Source organism: Oxyura jamaicensis, chromosome 9, assembly GCF_011077185.1.
Source record: "Oxyura jamaicensis isolate SHBP4307 breed ruddy duck chromosome 9, BPBGC_Ojam_1.0, whole genome shotgun sequence".
NCBI lineage: Eukaryota > Metazoa > Chordata > Aves > Anseriformes > Anatidae > Oxyura > Oxyura jamaicensis.
In genome coordinates, this window is record NC_048901.1 from 10,948,304 (window position 1) to 10,971,678 (window position 23,375).

A 23,375-nucleotide genomic window follows, 5' to 3' on the forward strand; every position below is an offset into this window, starting at 1 on the left:
GAGCTTTTCAGTGATTCAGTAAACTCTGGGGGGGCTTTCTGTGACCGCAGCCCTCCAGGCCCGCTCATGTACAGCACGGCGTATCACTGACTGTGCCGCAAGGCCAGACGACTGCAACGCATTGTGATCAACCATTAAGAAGCAGCATTAAAAAAGATCTGTGGTATCTTTAAACCAGCGAAAGCTGAGGAAATATCGCTCATCTTCCTCTTCGGTTGATATATTCATCTTCATGTTCTGGGGCTGGGAGGGAGAGGGAAGGCAGCCGAGCGGCCTCCAGCTTGTCTCTTCTCATGAGCGTCAAAGGCAATAAAAAGGGAGCTGAATCAAAAAACAGCCCCTGGGCGTTTCAGGAGCCATCACCTGGAAATCCGCAGAGCCGGAGCTGCTCTCCGCCCAGCAGAGCTCGCCGTCAGCCAAATCGCTGTCTTCACTCTGCTGCCTAGCATTTCACTGCTGGAGCCCCCGGCTGCCGCCTTTTAAATCCGTGTGGTGAATAACCGCGGAAGCAAAAAGCCCACCCGTGGAAGACACCAGGCCGTCCAGCTTCCTGCCTTGCGGCCCGTTTAATGGCAGGCTGCACAGCGTTATCCCTACTCTCACTACACAGAAAACGCGTTTAAGTGAAAAAAGAGGTTGTTGTTTTTGTGCCAGGTGGAAGCGGCAGCAGAGGGGGGTCTCAGCCTTCATGGGCAGGGTGTGGAGCTGCGGGTGCCGCTCTAGGTGCCAGCCGGGACCCACCCCTTCGTACCGAACACCTCCACCCTCGCACAGCCCCTCTGCTTCCCGGAGCGCTGGGTACGTCAGTGAACTGGGGCAGCGTTTTAAGTGGTGGCAGTTCCCTCAGTTGCCCGATTTGGGGCTCCCTGTCTGATAGACGCACAGGCAGAGCCACGTTGTCCCTGTAGGGATGGGTGATGGTGCTTTACAACCGCCTGTTGCTCGTTTGGTGGAGGCCGAATAAAAGAGGTTCGTGTGGCCTCCTGAGGGAGGACGAGGCTTGTGTTTCCCCGCAGACGCACCCCTACGTGTTTAATGCAGAAACGGCTCAAGGGCTGAGCAAAGGTGCGGTGATGCTGTGCTGCCCTCGCGTGGGTGTTTGAGAAATATCCCGGTTCCCGTCCCAAACCTGCACTAAACAAGCGCTTTTCAGTGCTTTTCCTCCACGAACCCCCCTGCAACCACAGCGATTTTTGAACCGTTCCCGCAACAAACACCCTGTCTGGAAAGGCGGGTTTATTTTAAAGGCAGCAGGCTGCCAGGGGACCCCTGAGCGTGTGCCACCTCTGGTCCCTGGTCACGCTTCGGCATCCCGGCCGTGCCTGGGACCAGAGGGGGCCGGGCAGCCGGGGGGGCGGGCAGGGGGCAGGGGGCAGCCCCGCTCTCAGCCGCCGGCCACGACCCCCCAGGAGCAGCGAGCCCCGGAGCCGGGCCGTGCTGCGGGACAGGGCTGTCTCTGGAGGCTGCCCGCTGCACGTCTGGCTGGCTGAGGGTGCTGGGGAAGGAGCGGGAGGGGACGAACGCCATGGCCGGGGGCCGGGGGGCACACGGGGGGGGAACCTCGCCTCAGGGCGGGCGGGGAGGGGCGGGGCTTCTCCTCAGGGCGGGCGGGGAGGGGGCGGAGCTTCATTCGGGGCGGGAACTGAGGGGGCGTGGCTTCTAATCAAGGCGGGCGCCGAGGGGGCGGGGCTTCTCCGAGCGGCCGCCGGGGTGGGCGGGGCGTGGCGCGCGCGCGCGCGTCGCACGTCACTTCCTCTGCGGAGAGCGCTGGCGCCGGGGACGGTCGGGTGGTGTCGGCGCGGCGGCGGCGGCGGCGTTGGGGAGCGGCGCGGCGGGACCATGAGCGACAGCGGCGAGCAGAACTACGGCGAGCGGGTAATACACGGAGCCGCGCCGCACGGCCGGCCCCGCGCGCGCACCCACAGCCCCGCACACACCGCTCCGAGCCGCCGTCCCGCCGCCTGGGCGGGGCCGCGCGGGGAGGCAGCGGCCGCGGGGAGCGCCCCGCTGGGGGCCGGGGCCCGGCGCGGGAAGATGGCGGCCGGCGGGAGGAGGGGGGAAGGGAGGGAAGGAGGGAGGAAGGGGGGCGCGCGGCGGGGCCGCCCGGCGCCATCTTGGGCTGGTGACCGGGCGCGCCGAGAGGGACAAAATGGCCGAGGGCGGGCGGGCCCCGCCGCGGCGCCTCTGCCCCGCCGCCAGCGTGGCGCGGCCGGCCCCCTGCGGCACGGCGGGCTCGGGAGCCCGGGTCCTGCGGGATCCTCCGGGATCCTCCGGGATCCTCGTCCTCCAGTCGCCCCGTGATCCGCTCCTGGGCAGACGGCCTTCCAGCGCTGCCCCCCAGCCTGCTCGTAACCCGCCGCCTTCGCCTCCCGGTGGCCGGGTCTCTCGTTAAACGCAGGCTGTCGGAGCCGCGGTGTGAAGCCGGAGGCGCTCGGTGCTCGGGCGGCGTGCAGGCGGTGTGCGGCCTGCAGCGGGGGGCCTCGGGGAGCTGCCTGGCCGCTAATACCGCAGGCCTGCTGAGCTGCAGGTGTACCTGCCTATAGCCGTTCCTTCTTAGTGAATTTGTTGATGTATTTATTTTTTTTTAATTCCTACCACAACACACGAGTGCAGCGCAGGCAGGGGTCATTCCTGTGCTTTGTCCTTCTCAGCATCAGCCTGTAGTCCTTTAGCTTGTTGCAGCATCAGAGGGAGGTGTGGAGGTGACAGGAAGTTGAGAATCCCAACCTTCACGAGGGTGCTCAAAAATATTAAATACTAATTTACTAAAATATCAAATAATACTCCTTTAGAGAAATCGCTATGCCTTGTAGCGCTTTTCTTTGGTGAACGTGGCACTTTCTTCTTCAGATTCACTCTGCTAAGCCTCAGAATGTGAGTGGTACTGCTTCAAGGAAGCTAGGCTAGAAAAACTTAGTCTCCTGGAAGCTGAAAACGCTAGGTGGAATTGAACACTGAAAGACTGCCATTGAACAACTACGGGCCTGTTCTGCCCCGGTGAATCTCATTTTCGGTGATACCGCTTTTAAGAGTGACGTGAAGATTCCTTTTCAGTGAAGGGAGCATTCCTTCTCATGTGCTCAAGATGGATTCCTGCATGTTAATTTAAAAAGTTGATCTAATTTGTGTCGTGTGAGTCAGGCTGAAAACCTGCTTAAAATGCTAGCCTAACTTTGGTAAAGCTTCTCAGGCTAACCCGCGTTGTATTTGCAATTAGGATGAATGCAAAAGCCCGTATGGTAAAGTTTTAGAAACATCATTTTGTAGGGGATGATAGGACAGCCGTTGTTCCCATATTCTTCTGTATTTTTGATCTCTTGTGCACTTTTTTTTACAATCACGGGTGGACAATTTTCACCATGAACAAGGCTTAAAATAAGCTGCATCTGCTTGTTTAGAAGAATGTTATTTCTCTGTAACTGACCTTTTGTGATTCATGACTAGGTAAGTTGTATACAGCATCCTTGTGTTTGTAAAGCTAAAAGGTAGGACTGTTTAGCTACAGGCTTTCTATTTCAGCCCAGTCAGGAGTGGCTTTTTGAATATTATCACCAGTGTTGCATATGGTTACTTTTTGCCTAGTTAAGGCTTATATTTTACTGAGTCAATGGCTTTCTACTTCAAGCTGGAAGCACTAAAGTCTCCGCTTCGCAGAGTAGAAACACTGCTTGGGTAAATCATCTAGGAGATGACTTTACAACTGCCTGTTAAGCTGCTCCAGGTCCATGCTGCCAACAAGAATTGTGCTCCTGAAAGTGTGTTCCTGCTTCCTCCCTTGTACTGCTGTTTGTGTGGTCAGTCAGATCTGGGAACTGAATCAGCTGAATTTTTTTTTCTGATTCCCTTTCCAGCTGCGTTGGTTTGCAGACTTGACTTGATGATGTAGCCACAAGTCCTAATGTCAGCACTGGGGATGAAGAAGAAATACCAGGTGCTATCCCAAGTAATGGGATGTCCCATTTTGGAGGCAATGTAACGTTAAACCAACTTTATGGCATAGGCTTAAAAAAAAATCCCAGTCAAATTATTTTTCACCTTACACATCATGGTGAGATGAAACTCTGGAAACTTCTTTAAAAGTGGAAAACCATAAATTAGCCAATGCTGCCAATACTTCAAATAATGGATTTTTGACAGTGCACTGAAGGAAATGGCCACTTTTTAAAGACAGTTCTGTTTTTATTCATCATACTTGGGCTCACTGAAACGTCTGTAGTTCAGGCATGGGCAGGTTGGAAAGAAGGGTGGCTGAAGGAAAGTCTTCCTTCTCCGAGTATTTGCTAGCTGCAGCTACCCAGTGTCACCCTGTGAATGCGTTAGTAATAGCGGGCATGGTTTGGTATCTGCCTGACCAGAAAGGATTTAATACAGTAGTCATTTTTCTTCTTGGTCAGAAGCACTTGAATGTTACAAATACTCATTTTGTAGATCTACTTCAAGTACTTGGTCAGCATTTTTGACAGTACAGCCTCTAGCACTAAATTGTGGCCTAAGGAAGCAGCGTGGGCAGGTTTGGAAACAGCCTGATTGATAGCTCGGTGCCACCAAAAGGGGAGGTTCTTCTCCATGCACCTCCTTCATCAGCTGACACTGGATCTCACCTCTTGGTGGCCGGTTCAGTGCCCTGAGCAGTCAGAAAACGGCGTGCTTTTTGCAGAGGGGTGGTTCTCCTGGCAGCTCAGCATACCCAGCCGCTCACCGGGTTGGCGTGGGAGGAGGCCGGGCTTGGCGCCGAGGGTCTATTAGATCAGCTCTGTTTTCCAGAACACCCTCCCATCTTTTTTTGGTGGAGCTTGGAAACCGTTCACTAAATCAAAACATTTAGGCATTGCTTAGAGTCTTTTGGGGGTAGATAATAGTTACTGAATGGCACATCCCTGAAGTTACCTTGCATTAGTACTGCTTCTTGTTTATACGTTGGCTTTAACAGGGGCCTCGGCAGAACACTGGTGTGTTTCTTGTTCTGCGGGCTGCTGCCAAAAGGGCTTGCTCTGCTTTCCATCCGTGACACGGATCCCCAGCCCCCAGCAGCGATCTGGTGATCGTGTGCTTCATGGTGAGAGGCAGAAGCTGTTATTTTTTGTTGGATCAGCTGCTAGATTCAGTACTAGCAAGGTCGAACGAGTGTCAAGTTAGCCCCCTAGCATGTGGGATAAATCTGCAGTCACGTTAGATAATGCATAATGGGGGGCTCTGCCTTGTGGAAAACAAGTGGGAATTGCTCAGTCCCTATAAACTTAGCTTAAATCATACTAATACTTGTATTTGACTGTATCTTAAGTTGTGAAATAGCTGAAATCTGTAACTTGCATTCCCATGAGGTTAAGTTAGATTGCAGAAGTACCCAAAAAAAACCAAACCCGTGGACCTCATTTACGTACCTTACAGCTCCTCCTGCCCATGGAAACTTCTGTCTCCTGTCCCCAAAGTCTTTCTGCTGTTGTGGCTTTCCATGCTTAGAGGTTACTGTAGCCTGTCTTTCCGAATGTGCTCAGAGGTGTTAAAATATCTTCCGTGCAGCATTACAGACTGTTTTTAATATGCCTGAAGTATGGAAAGAATCATTTGGAAACCACAACCCTGGGCTTCAGGGCTTCCCCCTGAATTCCAGTAACGCCTGATGAGTGGGAAGAGCTGCAGGTGAAGATCAAGGGGTCTGGTGGCTGTTAAAATCTGCACTTCAAATAGTCAAGCTTAGAAACACCGGCTACTTAATGGTGAGCACCAGCCTTGATCCGCTTCCAGAAGTGTTTGCATATAGGTGGGACAAAAGTTCTTCATCTCTCTTCTTCCACGTGTCATGACATGAATTTTTTTGTCTTTTTTTAAAGCTTAAAATTCACAAAGAGCAAAAAGTAGAGAAGGAAAACACGGTATTCAGAACGAAAGCAAATGGTAGCTGCTCTCTGCTTCAAGCCAAGTGTGGGAGAGGCTGGTGAGAACCCTCAGCAGGCATCAGTGTAGTGGGGCACACACCAGGCCCAGGGTTTGCAGGCTCCTGGTGTTACAAAATTTGGGTGGGTGAGGTTTGCTTGGGGGCAGGGTGGGGAGGGTAATGGCTTTGAAACTTCAGGAGCTATTACCAGTCTCTGTAATATCCAGAAAAGATCAGGTGCGGCAGATCCCTTTGAGGCTGGAGGTGAGGAGGAAGTGATGTAAGCCTGTAAAATGGGACAGAAGGTAAAGGTTTTGGAGAAGGATGGTCCGGAAACAAAATGTGAAAGCTGAAAACCTGGAAGAATTTGTAAAGTTTGAAGTTGGTAGAGGAAAATAAGCCAGCTGTTTAATTTTCTGTTTTAACACACAGGTGTCTTCAAGTTTTTCCTAAATTCCTTCCTCTGATGCTAGGCATCCAGTTTCCGCACACATGCCAACGTAACATAACAAAGGTTATCCTTTTTTAAAAAAAACTATCAGCGAGGTGAAGACTTCAGTCATTTGCTCATGCAAATACCACTTCACTGTATTTCTTCAAAGCTTTTTGATTTCTAAAAGCTCTGAAAAGGGTCCGCAGCACGCTCATGGGCAAGGTGCTTCCTGCTGCTTCCCTCCCGCAGCACCAGGTGTTCCTCGTGTCCTTCCCAGCCTTAGAGCTTCTGTCTTTGGGCATTGCTCCTTCTGCCTAACTTGAATCTGCCAAGAGTTACGCCTAGTGAGTGGAAGTAGTTTTCCTCTAAAGAACAACAGCTTAGTTCTGGTTTTTATCCGTTCTTCAAATCTTGCTTTATCTAACTCTTAGGAGTGCTAAAGGCTTCTTACGGCTAACTTAATGCGTTTGCTCAGAACTCATCTCCAGGGATTTTTTTTTTTTTCCTTTTGAAGGTAGTAATGGATTTAGGGTAAACTTGTTACTTGTAACTTAGTTCTCAATACTTGCACTGCCCTCTGCAGGGTTTCTGAGTGTGCTGGCTGTCGTTTAAAACACTTCCGTACACGTTTTGATAAAGAACGCGGCCTTGACCGACTTTGCTTTATTTCTGTTGCTCTCGGTATTGATTCAAAATCTGCTCCATCCTGCAAGTTCCTCCACCCCAAGTAGTGTGGTAGGCAACTGTGAATAGCTAAACGTGATTGCATGTCATATGGAAGTGGTTTAAGCACAATTAAATATCGGTTTAGCTAATGAATTTCTGAATTGCTAGTCTGAAATGCCTGTGATGTTGAGTGTTCAGATTTAAGAGATGTTGCAGAGATAAAAACAAGTGGTTTGGAAGAAATTGTGGTAGTCCGATGTTGTTGGTAAGCGCTCCTGCTCAGACTTGTCACAGAATTTGGAATTGTTCGTTCTTAGAAAAAAGACCAAGTACGTTTTTGCTGCTGAATTTTAAATTTCCTCTAAGCTCTTGAAAGAATACCTCCTAGTGCGTTCGCGCCAAGCGTTTAAGCCACGTGACTGAAGCTGAGCATTATACTGCTTCAAAAAATAAAAATAAAAGCTGAAAGCGCTAAGTTAGGCCACCACCAAAGGCGTTAGAAGTACATAATAGAGCAGAAGGGCTGCTGTTCCAGCTCAGCGCGCGAGCGCTTTGCACAGAAGTCTGGTTTCGCTCTTGGAAGCGCGAGCCCTGCGCCTGTAAGCAGATGTGCCCGGGCAGCGGAGACGTGAGCGTGCTCATCAGCGTCCGCACCGGGCTTCCAGCCTGGAAGGCTGCCCCCAGGATAACACCAAATGAAGTCGCGGAAAGACCGAGCATGCTGTGCTTTCTGCATTCCAAATCCTCGCAGTTCGAGGCGTCTCTGGCCGCAGCAGGGACTTAGCTTGGCTTACGGCACTTCTTGTTGATTTTGTTTAAGTGTGTGGTTGACAAAGTATTTGAGTTTCCGAATGCTAGAATCGATCAGTAGACCTTCAGTTGATCTGTTGTGCACTTGCTATTAAATGTAGGCATAAATAGCAAATCCAGTTGCTTAGTGCTTAAAGTTAAACTGAACTGACTGAACCTGTTTATAAAATAGGGAATTTGGTAGATTCGATTCTTGAACTGCATATGTAGTAAAAGTCCGCAGAACATTTTTTTTCTAGTTTCAGTTTTGGCACTAGATTTTATCCTGGAGTTTTTAAATATTCTTCATCCTGTTCTTTTTCTATTAAGGTTAATGTTGAAGAAGGAAAATGCGGAAGTCGCCATTTGACAAGTTTTATAAATGAGAATTATTTGAAGCTCAGGAATAAGTGAAGCTGAAATTTGAAAAAAAAGAAAGTGAATGCATGCTAATTATCAGACCAGAAGTCCCACTTGGTAGAATATTGAGCAATTTGTGTGAAGTGGGGAAGATGAAAGAAGTCAGAATTTGAAACGGAAGAATGAAGAAAAGGAATAAAAATGAAGTTAAGATAAGAAGTAATCTGGAATCTGAAAGCACTACGCTAAGTAATTACTAGTCTGTTTATGTGTCCCTGTATATTTTGCTAAACATGCATGCATTATCTGTTTAATAGCAAAAGTATATGCAGGGTAAAGAAGTGTCTACCAGGGAAAACCTTCTTAAAAATCTAGGCAGTTCTAATGCCAACTGCCCGGACACATAGATATGAATTTTTACCATTTATTTCACTGGAGCTTGTTTACAGACCTTAGGTAAACCAGAACTTGTATACAAATTAGGCTTTCAATATCTGCGTGCAGGAATCCCGTTCTGCTTCCAGAAGCGGAAGCGCTCATGGGTCTGGCAAGTCGGGGAGGCACACCCCTGCAAGATCTCGATCTAAGGAGGATTCAAGGCGTTCCAGGTCAAAATCTAGATCCAGATCTGAATCCAGGTGAGTTTACTTTTTACCTCTTCCTCCCCTTGCAAGCCAGTTGTCTTTGGATTATTATGTCAGAGATGAACTGAAGTCTTCTGTAGCCCACTTCTGTTTCCAGAGGTACCTGGTGATCTGTGCACGTGGAATGCAAAGGGGCACACGTGGTTTCTGGATTTGAAAAGCTAAACTATTGAGCTAGATCTCTCTGCAGCTTTTTCTGAGAGGTATTCTGCTACGTAGGCTTGTATCTCTGCCAAAGTAGTGTGCAGGTGCCCTGCCTTTTAAGTTCATTTTAAGAAAAAAAAAAAAAGGCTAGTTTCTGAGCGTAAAGCGCTAGGAGCTCTAGATCTTAGTTTTTCAATGCACTAAAAATAAATGAGCGTGTCAGCATATTTTACACTTTAGGTCACCTTAATCTAAAGGTTTTTTTTTCACTGGAGCAATGATGCTTCCAGAATAGTAGTATATTCCATGAGAAAGATGCAGTTAAGTATAATAAATGTGAATTTCAACTGACATGTCTTACCCTTTAAATGTGTATTAATTCAATTTGTAAACTAACAAGCTGAAAAACTTGGGACAGCTTCCTAAGCGTTCAGAAAAGTCGTGGAGAATGTAGCTTAATTACTGTCATTGATCCATAAGCGGTTGCTATGAAAATGCCTTTCGGACTGTATCACCAATCCTTCCGCTTACCTGTTAAACAGACTGTACGCAGTGCCAGGATTTCTCTTGAAACTGCTAACAGGTTTCTAACCGGGACATAAAATGTGCCAGTAGCCTAAAAATAAGATGATAAACATCACTGCTAGCCACTTAGCGTTGGACTTAACAGGAGTGTTGTGTAAGGGGTGTACAAATTTTAAAAGAAATGAATGGAGAGGCAACAAAGCCTGTAAATGGCTGAATGACGTTATTTTTTCTGAAGAGTCTAGATAATTCAGTGCTGACTACGGAAATGAATGTGTTGATGACACCTTTAGTCATTCGTAAGTGTTTGGAGGAAAAAAAACAGCCAAAAAAGCTCGGGTTTCTGTGGTGGGGTTTCCAGCTGAGCTGCTCACAATACATTTTTGTGTATGAGCACTGAATTAGGCTTAGCAAAGCCTGGGGGTAAGGGTGTGGGAAGGATGACATCTCTGGAAGACATCATGCAGTCACCCATGATAGAAAACAGTATTGAATGCTGTGTTTATCCCTGCTCGCAAGATCAAAATGATCAGTTTGAAAGTCTTTTGTGAGAAGGTAAACACTTAGGAATTTTGACAGCAGAGAAATGGGTTTGTTTTTTCAGTGTATTTCAGGCACAGTCACAAGTGTCAGGTTATACACTTGACAATCCCTGCAGTGGGAGAACAAACGTCAGGTTAAATGAAGAAGTGCTTGGAACTGCTAGCATCAGTAGGACAGCCTAGGAAAAGTCTGGCCCAAACCCGTGTTCAAGACAGAGTCGGCTGGGGGTTCAGGTGCTGTTCCCAGGGCTTTATCTAGTTGAGTTTTTAAAAGCTCCAAAGGTGGAGACCACACATGTTCCTTGGCGAACCTTTTGCCTTTTAAAGTGGCCAGCGAGTCAGGACAATCCAGCATGCCCTTGTGCACCCCAGTCATAACCCCTTGGGTTTCCATGGTCTTTCCAGCACTGTGCTTCTCACTTGGCGAATAACCACAGGCCTACCTAGGAGTGCAATCACACACAAAGGCTGCAGTCTAAAGTGACCAGGCAAATCATTTGCTCTTGCAAGGACCCCTTTAAATAGTACCCGGGCATCTGGCACTTGCTTTTCGATGAACAGTAGATGCTTATGACTACCATGGCTTCCTGAGCATTTAACAGCTGTCCTGCAAATTCCTGCAGCTGGAAATACTGAAAGTATGTTGCAGAGTTAATTGATTCGTTAGCAGATTTGAGCAGAATTGTGTCAAGGCATGTGTTTAGAACCAATATACTTGATTCTATTTTCAGTGCCATCACTCATCTGGATGTGATCACGAGCAGGTCACCCAACTGGCTCTCACCAGAGATAACATTGTGAGATCTTTCATATTTTGTGGTAGCTTCCATCGCAAATATATTTCTGAGTCACCAGCTTCATAAATTAAACTTTGATTGACGATCAAATCTGTGTCCTGGTGTATTTATCAGTTGGGGTGTGGACATACGTGACGAAAAAGTCCAAAGCTGTTCTTACTGAAGTTTTCATCCGCAATATAGTGGAAACCCTGTGCAAGCTTGTTGTCTTCAGCTGGTTCTGTGTGTTCATAAAGTCTAAACAATTATTTGCACTTAGACAGCAATATAAGCAGTTCCTATTTAAACTAAGCCTTGCTCTCAGTGTTTGGTCTAGATTAGGAGGGTCCAGCTTTTGTTCATTGTAACGGATGCATACTGTAACCTGGAACATCAGTTCTGTGTTTGTCTTCAGGCTTTCTTTATCAAAGGCTGAGATGTGGCTTTGTGCATGTGTAGAGCTTCGCTTATGTTCTTCATTGTCTTTCCGTACTGTCTTCCCTGCCTCAGGGAAGTTTTCTTTTTTTTTTTTTTCTTTTTTAATTTTGTTCCCCCAAATCACTTGTTCTTTCTACACACTGAAGTGTTGTAAGGGGTCTAGCTGAAGTTATTTCTCTGGGGCGTGTATATGCTTCAGGTCGAAGACAAAACTAGCTGACTCGCTTCTGAAGACGTCAAAAGCATTTTTTTGGCCTGTGATGTACAGAGTGTATGTCCCGCAGTTCGGCTGTGTGGTGACACTTACCTGGTGACAAAACCTGACAGTGGAAGAAGCTGTTAAATGCTCAGGAGAGTAGAAACTGGTTCAGGTTGAGAGCAGCATTCATGCCGGTGCAGTGGTTGGCTCACTGAAACACGATTCTGCAGCGGTGGCCTCTGATCTCAGACAACTTCCACAAACAGGGGCAAGGCAATTAGGGCGTAAAGAGGAGTATGTAGATTAATGTTTTATGACTAAGAGTCTTTGAATATTAAACTGTTTAGTGTACTTCTAAGCCTTGCAGCAGCTTTCTTTGTGGTTGCGTGACAGGCAGATTAGTGACTGCAAACAGCAGACCACTCTCGGGCATAATATTCCAGTATTGTGCCTGCCCAGCTTTTCAGCAAAGACTGCCCGTGCTGCGAGAGCTGAGGGTGTAGGAGAAGGAACTGCAGTGTTTGTGGCCTCAGCTCCACAGACCTGGTGCTGTCAGAGAACGCTTCCAAAGAGAAGTGGGCCAAAATGAGGGAGCAGTTGCACCTTTGCCTAAATACACTTGAAGGGTGAACATGTAAACATTTTTGAACAGCTGATGTTAAATAACTATTGAAATACCGTAAGGTAAATAAGCCTACTACCACTTAATTTCTTCAGTCCTCTTAGGTGCTGTTTCAGATGAGTATAGCAGATTCCCGTGCTTGTAATTATGCACCCCAAAAACAGATTTGCTTTTCCGTGTCACTGAAGGCAGTGTTATTCTGGAATAAGTGCAATTGTGCATGTTTGATGTGAAGCCATACTTACTGTTTACTCTTGTTCCATTTTTCTGCTAAGTCTTTCAGAGAGAACTCTCTCAGCTATTTTAATTTTACTTAGACGCTACTGTAAATGCTGTGGGTGTTCAAAGCATATACTGTTTCAAACCCAGATATCCTCCTTAGAAAGTTAGAAGCTGATGAAGAATTAAAAGCTAATTGAAGTGGATGTTGAGTTTACTGTTTTGCAGTAGATGCCTTCTAGAGCATCTGCAGTAGTCTAATTGTAAAGATTGAGTGGTCAGTCCTTGAGATTAGTGACTGAATTGATTACTTCTTAATTGTGTGGTACCTACCACAGGTTCTTAGAAAATGGCTGTTTAGACTTTGTGAATATCTGTGTTATTTTTGAAGGGAAAAAACACTACCTTTTATTCTTTTTCTCAGATCTAGATCAAGGAGGAGTTCCCGTAGACACTACACAAGGTCACGCTCTCGTTCCCGCTCTCACAGGAGATCCAGAAGTAGGTCATACAGTCGGGATTATCGGCGACGACACAGTCACAGCCATTCCCCCATGTCTACTCGCAGGCGCCACATTGGAAACAGGGTATGTATGCTACAGAGGAGAGGAGGAGGTGTAAACAGGCTTGAGTACGTCTTGAAGTCACTGCATTCATTCCGTGGGGTTTTCCACAAAATCATTCTGCCTCCTGCACTATTTAAAAGATATTGGTGAGGTTAATTGTCATTTGGTTTTTGGTAAACTTTGGATCTTCGTAAGTTTGCCTAGGATTGTGGGGTGAGTAGGTTTGTTGTGTCTGTTCTTTGTTTTGTGTAACAGATGCCTTTAGAAGTGGTACCAGTGCAGGCTGATGTCAGGATACGTGCTGTAATAAACGAGCAGATGTATACAGTGAAGGGCAGAGGTAGAATTAGGAGGGAGGATCACTTGACTTTACTTGAGAAAGGCTGGAAAACTTGAATCTTTTAATAAAAGCTGTCTTGATGGTCTCTTTATTAAGTGAGAGCATGCCATCCAGCTTGATTTTAGCTGCTGAGAGTCTCAGTTGATGGAAAGCAATGTATTTCATTCTAAAGTGAGGGGGCAAGTGATAGCTAAAACAAAGATGTGATCCAGGCGCTTCTCTGTGTCCATAGTCAGTAGTCACCCACTCTATATGAAGAGAAGACTTCAAGTACGGTAACTTTGGTGTTCTCACTATAGTTGGCACAGGACTCTGAGAAATGCGAAGTATTTCTGTGAAAGGGGGCTTGTATATCTGTAGGTTTTATTATAATAGAAGTGTATACTTGCAATTTAATCCAACCTCAGTCTAATCAGTGTGTTTTTGCTGATATTTTGAGGGACTCAAGTTTGTAAAATACCACGTGTTGCAAATGCAAGCATTTTTATTCTGATCTCTCTCTTCTCTTAGGCAAACCCTGACCCAAACTGTTGTCTTGGTGTATTTGGGTTGAGCCTGTACACCACGGAACGAGACCTGAGAGAAGTTTTCTCCAAGTATGGTCCAATTGCTGATGTTTCCATTGTGTATGATCAGCAGTCGCGGCGTTCGAGAGGATTTGCATTTGTGTACTTTGAAAACGTTGAGGATGCTAAGGAAGTAGGTTGGGGTGTGGGCTGTCTGGAATGTTTGCTGGGATGTATGTTCTGTCCCAGGATGTAGCCTAGGAGAGCTCTCTGTTCGACCTTTAAAGTGGCATAGGAACCTTTTGCGCTAATCTCTTTGGCTAGATGAAATGATCATAATGCAAGCTAATGTCACAGTATCTTATCTTCCCTGCCTTCTCAGGGCCTAAAAAAAAACACTTCGCACCTCATAATAAATGTCAGTGTCTTGGTTCAAAAGATATCTTCCTGTACCAGAGGAAACAGGGAAAGGGCATGAATTCTGGTCCCAGTGCAGGCTGAGTTGTTGTATAAGTCACAAAAGCAATCTTCAGCCTAGCATGGTGCAAACTGTGCCAACAAGAAAAAAGAAAATAGAAACACATGTTCTCTTCAAATTATGAGATGGAAGTTCTTTCCAAGCTCCATGTGACCCTCTGTTTAGTATTACTGCTCAGAGTGCACCAGACTGATACTGCACAGTTCTCAAACGCTCAGGTGCCCTGCAGGAGCTTTAGCATGCATCCTGCTGACCTATGTACAGCTTCAGAAGGAAAGGGGGGGAAGAAGTTTTTTATGAAAATAAAAGGCCAGGCAAATACTTCTGGCATTCCTGGTCTCTGCAAGTGACTGCTGGAAACCCTAAGGGACTGGGTGAATCCACGTGGTATCGATACCACATAATAGATTATCGACTGTGCTTACAAGTGCTACGGAACAGACAGGGGAGGGGGAATACGATTCTATTCTCAGGCCTGCCTTGGATGGCACCGTGTGTGTGGGCTCTGATTAGGTTTATCTTCTGCACGAGTTCCAATTCTTACCATCTGGAGTGTCTTTTATGCTGAATTTGGAAAAAAAAAAAAAAAAAGACTTCCATGGTAGGTTGAAGCTTTGAATGTAGGCTATGCTACTTGGCAGAAAAAACAGTGGTTTCAGGCTTTTTACTTCGTGTTTGCTTAGGGCTCAAATATTACTGTATTCAGGGATATGGTAGATTTTGAGAATGTCTTTGAGGGGAAAAAAATAAGTCAACGTATCAGTGCTCTTTTAACTTCTAAGTATATTCTATATTTAATGTTCCATGTTGGAGTAGTTACAATTTCCCCACACAAGCACTTTCAAAGGCTCCTCTTAATCATGTTAGAAACAGTTAGTGAAACAATTGGTAAATTATGTTCCTCTTAGGCATTTCATGCAATGTAAGTCACCTTTAAGTAATTACTGAGGCGTATATCCAGCTGGTTAGAATGTCTTAAGTTTATGTTCGGTATTTAAGTACAGGGCATATGTGAAATTTAGGCTTGGGTCTTAACTGAGCTCTTCTAAGGCCTTTCTAAATATTTCATGCAGTGGCTAGGAACGTGTGTTGGTACTAAAGTTCATACCTACAGCTAATTGTATTTTTATCTCTGCTTAGGCAAAGGAACGTGCCAATGGAATGGAGCTGGATGGAAGAAGAATCCGGGTAGACTTCTCCATTACAAAAAGACCTCACACACCTACCCCTGGAATCTACATGGGAAGACCAACTTAGTAAGTTACCTCCTGATATTATTTTTTCCTAAAACAATAAGAGACAGGTTATATTGTGTCCTGTGATTTAAAATTAAATAAAACCCACAGAACACCTCTTGTATATATTCCTTTGAGACCTGTTTCTGTGTGTTTTTCCTAGTTTATCAGGGTTTTACGTTAGTGTGCTCTTCCGAAAGTTAGCGTCTACATGTAGTTTGGTACAAGAAGAACATATCCTTGCTTCTGGCTTGCATGCTGCGAAGTAGGTGGATGTTTCAGTACTGGGAGGTAAAATACAAGAATTGTCGATGCCTAATCGTATTTTTAACAAGTCTACTTAGGAAGAGCTGTGCTAACACTGGTGTGGCTGTTTGGCAAAGCATCAGAAAACTAGAAACTCAGCTGATGAAAGAGGTTCTTGAGATTCTTTTTAAAAAGGAAAAATGCACACGGGCTGCTATCAGTAGTAATATGCATCTTTCTACTCTTTAGTTCTAAGGTGTTAATTTATATAGCGCTTGTCAGAGACTGATGTAGTGTCAGTCTGGATTGCAATAAGCAGAAACCTGTGTTCATTAGTTATGCCAAAACATGAGTTATCTAAACATATAAGTCTGCAGTAAGAATCTTTGTTAATTTCTAAACTATTTCAAGTTGTTTCTGATTAATGGATGTTCCCCTACGTGTTCTCAAATGCTAATGGCTTTGCAAGCTCTAGTTTTCGAGAGTACATCAACAAATACTATTGTGCAGCTTTGCAGTTTACCCTATCCGAAGTGTAAACATTTGACGAAGTTTCCAAGAATGCGAGTTGTTTTCCCAAGTGGTTTCCCAATTGTTTTCCCAAGACTCAGCTTATGGTATTGGTGGCTGTGTAGCTGATGTTGTATTGATGCTGTAAGTTTTTTTTTTATTAGAGAAGTTCTTCTAAAATAAGCTTTCTGAGAGTTAAAAGTGAATGAAGAGTTGCCATAGAATGGAATTCCTCATGTGCCTGCAATATCCAAAGGTTAAGAGGTTTCAGACAAGGAGGAAAGTAGCAGTCCTAAATTCAAGCATTTTAAAAAGCAATGATTTAAGTAGATCTGTTTCCATCTGCATAGATGGGAAACACTCAGCTGCCACTTAAACTGTGAGGACAGGAGGTAGTAATTTCAGCCAGTTAAAATGGTGTGTACTTGACTGAATGCACTGCAAACAATGTTTTATATTTTATTAAATGTGATTCTCTTCCATTACTTGTAGTGGCAGCTCTCGACGACGAGATTACTATGACAGAGGATATGATAGAGGATATGATGATCGTGACTATTACAGCAGATCATATAGGTGAGGCAATATTTGTCATTCTGAACTACTTTTTAAACTGTGCTTTCTCGTCTACGTTTCTACCTCTAGAAGTATGCCAATATGTTCTTAGGCTCATCTTAATTGTAGTTTCTTCGTACAAGATCTTTACCAAGAACGCTACTTGGTACAAATGAGAACAAGATCTTTACCAAGAACGCTACTTGGTACAAATGAGATTGGTCGGAGATACAGTTTATGCTGTTTAGCAAGAGTTAGTCCATAATGCTTTTTCCAATCAGCAGTAAGTATTGAAAAACAAAGTAACATTCTCTGTACTCATTTTTTAAAATAATTCTTTGTTGATTCCTCCGTTACAATTAAAATGGTGGGAATACAGGTGCTCATTAATATTAGAGTTTGTGTTATAATGCCAAATTACTTTGTGAGCATAGTAGACAAAAAGTAGGATGTTTCAGTGGATACCAGTATCCCCTATTAACAATGGACACCTCAAGCCTTGCCAAAAAGGAGGAATCAGAAGTTGGAAAATTACCTGTTCTATACTGGATGTTTTCATGAGAAAGCCTTTTTTTTTAGCATACTCTTGTCAGGCTGTGTGTAGATGATCTACTTAAAGAACTTGAATATCTTACTTCTGTGTGTCTTCAGTGCAAACTTAAGTGTTCAACAGTAGCTAGCTTCACCAAAAGAGGTGTGAATGGGCAGGTGGCAACACATTGTCAGAAGGTTAGTGAAGGTAGTACAGAATCTGTTGAAAATGCGGTTGGTACTTAATTGGTTTTGGAGATAGAGCTAGCTTATCTTCAGCATTCTCCATTTTCACTGCCAAACGGGCTTGTCCCATGTGAAATTCCCAGAATTTGACTGGGATGCTATTAAGTCAGACAGCAAGATGACAATTCACTTTTTCTATCTGTAATTGCCCAATGTTTAAGCAGAGTGTCAGTTTAAATGGCTGCGGGACCTGTATTCAGCGCATGTAGCAGTACTGAGCTGTTGGGCTAGCTGTAATGCGTTGGCACTGGGTGCGTTTGTGACCTCTGCCTGCTGACAACAGTGCATTGGAGATGTGTGCATTTGAATTGTGTTATCCTATTACACCTCAAAGACGATGAAAATACTCAATTCTGTGATCCTCCTAGCATTGTGTGCTCTTCTGCCCCTACCTACGTGTATAAGAAATATATTCTGTATGCTTACATTGGTATTTGTACGGTGATCCTCCATTACTCAGGGCAGCTGTCCCTTCTTTCCCCTCCTTCTACTTTCAGACGCTTTTTCTTCTTACCTTTAGCCATTGCTTCTGTTTCTCACCTCCCTGCCTTGCTTTTCTGATTTAAAGCAGGGGCCTTGCTTCTTCAGGTGATCCAGCCCTGCTGGAGGCAGGGAGGGGTGCTCCACCTCATTGCAGTGAATGCAGGAGACACAAGTGTTCCGCTCACGGCTCTGGGAACACGGTATTTTCTGCTTCTGTCCATTTCCCTACTGTGTCAGCAGCTTTGAGTGGTTTGGAGAACTGTAGCAGGATAAATCTGACTAAGCATACACCAAGACTTAATGGTTTTGCCTTGCCAACTGTTGTATGTAGGCTTTCGTGAAGTAGCTGTGACACAAAAGTGTATCTTTGACCAAACTTCCTGTTATTTCAGGGCACTAGGTGCAAAAACTTGCCCAGGATAGCTACTGCTATCATGCTTAATTTACCTGCTGGATTTCAGTTCATTATTTTTAGGACATTGCGTGAAGCAGCTCCCCAAAATGCTGGGGAACAGAAAACGTGTCTTGCAACAAAGTCGTCTGAACAGTCTGTTACGTGGGGCTTCTAGCTTGCTTCTCCTGTTTTCCTTTTTTTTTTTTTTTTTTTCCCCCAGTGGGGGATTGATGTAAACCTATCAACATGGTAAAGGCCTATAAGGAGCATCAAAAGGTGTGCATCTATGAAGTGTCTGCAGAGAGTTCTGTGCTGTTTTTTTTTTTTTTTTTTTTTTTTTACATTTCATGGTATGGATCTTTTGGTTGGTCAAGGTTTACTGGCTGTCCTAGAAATCTGCTGTTTGTTGCTTGTGTGTTCTTGAAATGTAATCTGTTTGTTGAAGTTATGGTATGACAAAAGTGTTCCGTTACCAGGTGTTACCTTTTGTTATCCCCGATGGTGAATTGTGGCTCGGATTTCTGTAAAGCATCATCAGAAGTTTGAATTACTTCACTTCTGGGTGTGTGCTAGTCAGCATAGTTGCAGAGACTGATAGTGAGGGAACGACTGATAGTGAGGAGGATGTGGATTCGGAGAGGAAAAGCAGGCTAGTAATAAGTGATGAGAGAAGATGGACTGCTTCAGTTAGTGTACTAGCTTGTGTAGTGCATCAGAATTCATGGCTATGCTTTGGTTCAGCTCTGTGAGGCAGTCGTGCCCCAGGCGATGTTCTGACCTTCCTGTGTGCTCTCCCGTCCTGTGTCTGTTGTGTGAATTAGGGCTTTGGGTTAGACATACTCAAGAGTATTGACAGGTCCAGCGAGAATGATTGCCATTTCCTGAAAAAAAAATCTTGTTAAAGCTTCCTGCAGAAACTTTGTCTTCTTGGATATTGATACTGCAGGTGTTGAAATATAGCAGATACAGAAATAGTGAAAATGAGCCACAGATCATGTGGCTACTTGACAAATGCCATGGTCTGTACCAGTTAAATACCTACTTCTTACCCTGCAGGTGTTGGTCATTTGAAGGAAAGAGAAGAGTAGTGTTGCACGTAAAAATGTGTAGATGTAGAGCTTAGTGCCGTGGCTTAATGGTGGACTTGGCGGTGCGAAGTTAAAGGTTGGAGCAGGTGATCTTAGGGGTCTTCTCCAACCTCAATGAATTTACGATATGCCATAGGTGCTCCCTTAATAGGAAAGGGTCTAGGGGATATATAAACTTAAAATCTGTTGTGTACTCTGCACCCTGGAAAATCAATTGGTAACAATTACTTTGCATTTTCTTTCTTCCTCGCCTGCTGTGTAGAGAAGCCTTAAGGGCATTTTCAGGACAGAGTTCTCATACTAAAACTTTAATTTCCCCATAATTTTCCCCATGTTGCTGAGGGTTGCTTAGTCTTGTCTGGAAAAGTGTCTGTAAACTGAAGAATAACCTAAGAAGTATGCACACTGGCTATCTACCAAATGGGGAGGGAGGACTTCTGGAGGAAAAAAAAAAGAAACAAAGTAAAATAGACCTGCTGATTGGAAACGTGGTGGTTTTTCTGTCTTAAAATGACAGCCTTTTTGAGCTGCTGTGAGCCATCTGTGGTGGTCATCCCTGTTCTGTAATGCAAGCTTGATGCAGCCTCCTCCCAGTAGTGCTTAGCTGTATCTAAATCTGTGGAGTCACTGGACCAGCCACTAAATACCGTTCAATATTACAGTCTATTGTTTCAGTTCTGTGCAACTTCTACGTGAGAAGTTTTACCTCTGTTTTGAAGATGCCCTTGTTTAAGCGCGATCAAGTGAAGTGTTAAAACATCAGGGTGTCTCCTTTGCCATTGCCTCAACCTTGAAATCAACTTGCTCGTGTTTCCTCAGGACAGTGAACTGATCTCACTGCTTTAAAAAAAAAATAAAATAAAAAATTGCTTGCTTGGAATGGGTGAGCATCTGAGAACAGGAATGCTCTTAGAAGCGAAGGCTCTGTACCAATCTCAAACTGCTGCTCGTTGGAGAGTGTGCCGTTGTAAAATACAGCATTGGTCAGCTGAGCGTGAGTCCTCTCTGAACTCTTCCTTCCCACTGAATTCAGCCAACTCATGAGCGTAACAAGGAAGTAACTTTGTCTGGTGTAGGTACCAGATGCTTTCTTGTCTTCACATCATTTTCCTGTATTTGACAATACTTTTGCTTGTATGGCAATCTTTTTATTATTTCATTTTATAAATTTTTAAAATCGATCTGCTTTGTCTTTGCAGAGGAGGAGGTGGTGGCGGAGGAGGAGGATGGAGAGCTGTTCAAGACAGGGATCAGTTCTACAGGTACAACAGGAAAGCTTTTGGTGTCTGGTAAACTATAGAGAAACTCATATATGGTACTTGGGGGATGTTTGAATCCAGCTACAAACACACAGCAGTTGGGTGGCTGCTGAATTCTTGCCACTTTGCAGTGAGCAGTACAATTCATTTCAAAGGCTCCCTCGTCATTATGTAAAGGGGTGAGGTTAGTACAGGGTCACGTTAGTGCAGCTTTGCACAGGAAAATGTGATCTATGCCAAGAAGTTAATGTCCTGAATGGTTTTCTTGAATGACAATTTAGGGGTTTAGTGGAAACGGGCAAGAAAATGCAAAACTTTTCCCTGAATTGGAAGAGTATTGTAGAGTTGAGGGTGGGATTTGGGAGGTGGCAGCAGAGAGTGCTATTCAGATCAACTCTTCATCTAGAACAAGTACTTCTAATTAAAAGTTAAGGTGTGATTTGGCTTATTCTGCTTCTTTGGGATGCTCTTGGGTTGAAGCACAACACTTGGACACAGTCAGATGGGAACACAAGAGAGCATATTTCCTTTATTAGTCAAAAGTAGTATTAATCTGGCTGCTTGATCAAAAAAAAAAGGTAAGAAAATTTGAATATTTGCTCTGTTATCCAGTATAAATGTCGATCAGCTCTTTATGTGCTCGTTAGCTTCCTCAACTACACTCCTGATAGCAGGATTGAGAGATACCCACTAAAAGCTGCTACCACTCACCGGCCACAGGCTTTAACGAAGGGATTGTTTCTGTTTCTTCTTTCCACAGGAGGAGATCACCATCCCCATATTACAGTCGAGGGGGCTACAGATCTCGATCCAGATCTCGATCCTATTCACCACGTGAGTAGTTACAGCTCTCATGTCAAAAGCAAATTTCCCCTTTGCCTGAACTTCCTTAGAGCTTTTCTATCCCCTAATAACTTCAGTGTGGTTGGGTTTTTTTGAACCACAGTTCACTTTAAAGTTTCATTGAGCAACTGGCAACCTTGAGGGCAGAACAAATATTTAGTTTGCAACAAAATAAACTAGGTAATACCACTTTTTTTATTTAAGGAAAAAAAAGTCTGAGGTAGCAATTCTTTCTTGGGAACCCCGTTAGGACAGCACTTTGTAGCAGGTTGACAGTTTGGTTACGTCTAGGACAGCAAAGCCAAATTGTCGGTCCTTGCAGGTTCTGATACTGGAACTAAAATTCCTGACAAGTTGCTGAAGAGAAGGCTAACTCAATCTGGGATCTAAACGGTGCTCTTCTCCAAATTGCTTATTTGCATGAAGGATAAAGCTGCGTTTTTGCAGAAAGTTAATAAAACACAATAGCATTCCTAGCATGTTCCCTTTGTAATGGATACACCCTGAATAAATAGGTTCTGTTCTCATATTTACTATTGGTGTCCAGATGAAAACAAGTGTAACTGCTTTTCCTGATACATGGGGAAACTGGCTCCAGCCCCTGTTACAGTGTGTATTGCACACGAAACGTCAGCCCTGTGCATATATGATGTCAACTGGGCTTTTTCTTCTGGAAGGAACTTACTGACAGAAGAGTACTGATGTCGTACTTTGTCGTAGACAAATCACTGGGCACTCGAATTTGCAGATTTGAGGCACGTCTCTAAAGTTAGACATGGAACTTGTAAAATCTATTGATACTTGGAAGTCTAATTGTATATATTGTTTGTTTTTTTTTTTCAGGTCGCTATTAAAGCATGACATGTAGAGGAATTTCTAGCTACAGCCTTTGAGTTGAAATTGCAAGTTTGTGGACAATATTTTTATTGTCTCTTCTGTTTAAACAAGTGAACAGTGCCTAGTGAATAGGTGACTTTTACACCTTTTATGAAGACTACTTCTGTGATGTTAAATGCTGTTTCATTCTGCATATTTGTGTAGTTTGGTGCTTCGTTTCAAGTTGTGTTTTGAAAGGAGTATGTTTTGCATGTATTTTTTTAGTCTCAATTTTGACTCCTGAAAGGTTTCTATTGTAAAGACAAACTGTTCAGTTAGTTTTTTCTACTGATTCCAAGGTATTCTGAAGATCAAAACCTGTGTAAAATGCTTTCAAAAAGTGAAAAATAAAATAAAAAGAAGTTTGATTTTTTTTCCTACTTTTTCCAAGTCTATGTATTGAAAGGGAACTACTACACTTACATGGTATTCCATAACCATAGCAAAAAGTCCAGAAGTAAAATTCACACTGTTTGTGTTGTTGGGTAATTGCTTTCTAGGTGTAATGCCTTCAGGTCTGTAAATGCAGGGCGTAGAGACTTCCATATGAAACTTGTAGCAGGAGGAAGAAACATCGTTCAGTCACACTGTAGATAGACATGGAGCAAGACTTCTTGCAAACTCAAATTAATGCTGCTGAGCTTTGAGGTGGGTGAGCCGTGAGATTCTTTATACAGACCTTTAAGTAAGGAGCCCTCAGAAATGGGGGAGGTTGTCTTTGGAAGTAGCTAACCATACATTTGCAAAAGGCAGTGTCATAACATTTAGACTACTTAGATTTCACTTCTTCACCAACAGTTGTCCTTTTAAGAAGTACATCTTTATCTGCATATGTGAGTAGAATGCTGGATGCAATGTAACTCAAGTGGTGCTTTCCTACCAGCTTTCTCCTTACAGTAGTCAGATGTACCCTTCTTGCTTACTTGGATTCATGATCATCACACACTTGCATGAAAATTACATTTGAGGGTTGGGAGCACTGTTGAA

General features: G+C 44.3%; 1 protein-coding gene and 1 long non-coding RNA gene across 4 annotated transcripts; one reads left to right on the forward strand and one right to left on the reverse strand.

Annotated features, from left to right (window-relative positions):
• The first annotated feature begins 1,735 nt into the window (after positions 1-1,735).
• TRA2B (transformer 2 beta homolog) lies at positions 1,736-22,764 on the forward strand. Of its 3 annotated transcripts, XM_035334262.1 has the most exons (10): positions 1,744-1,875; positions 8,094-8,372; positions 8,628-8,761; positions 12,657-12,819; positions 13,649-13,837; positions 15,263-15,378; positions 16,606-16,689; positions 20,610-20,672; positions 21,430-21,503; positions 22,356-22,764. In XM_035334262.1, exons 4-10 carry the CDS (start codon positions 12,787-12,789, stop codon positions 22,364-22,366), a joined length of 570 nt encoding a protein of 189 aa, XP_035190153.1. In that variant the 5' UTR covers positions 1,744-1,875; positions 8,094-8,372; positions 8,628-8,761; positions 12,657-12,786; the 3' UTR covers positions 22,367-22,764. The 3 variants fall into 3 exon arrangements, with proteins under 3 accessions (XP_035190152.1, XP_035190153.1, XP_035190155.1); XM_035334261.1 differs by lacking the exon at positions 8,094-8,372 and having other exon boundaries at positions 1,736-1,875; XM_035334264.1 differs by lacking the exons at positions 8,094-8,372; positions 8,628-8,761 and having other exon boundaries at positions 1,751-1,875.
• LOC118171281 lies at positions 16,725-16,987 on the reverse strand. The gene is made up of 2 exons (XR_004753141.1): positions 16,867-16,987; positions 16,725-16,827 (listed from the first exon to the last, which is right to left on the reverse strand). It is a non-coding gene; the product is annotated as an uncharacterized LOC118171281 (long non-coding RNA).
• Positions 22,765-23,375: the final 611 nt, after the last annotated feature.

What these genes read in the sequence shown, in the direction of transcription:
- TRA2B (XM_035334261.1), top strand. Translation starts at nt 1,840, where the DNA reads ATGAGCGACAGCGGCGAGCAGAACTACGGCGAGCGG. An exon ending in GGCGCCACATTGGAAACAGG is followed by an intron (nt 12,820 to 13,648) that starts GTATGTATGCTA and finishes CTCTTCTCTTAG; the next exon opens with GCAAACCCTGACCCAAACTG. An exon ending in ACGTTGAGGATGCTAAGGAA is followed by an intron (nt 13,838 to 15,262) that starts GTAGGTTGGGGT and finishes ATCTCTGCTTAG; the next exon opens with GCAAAGGAACGTGCCAATGG.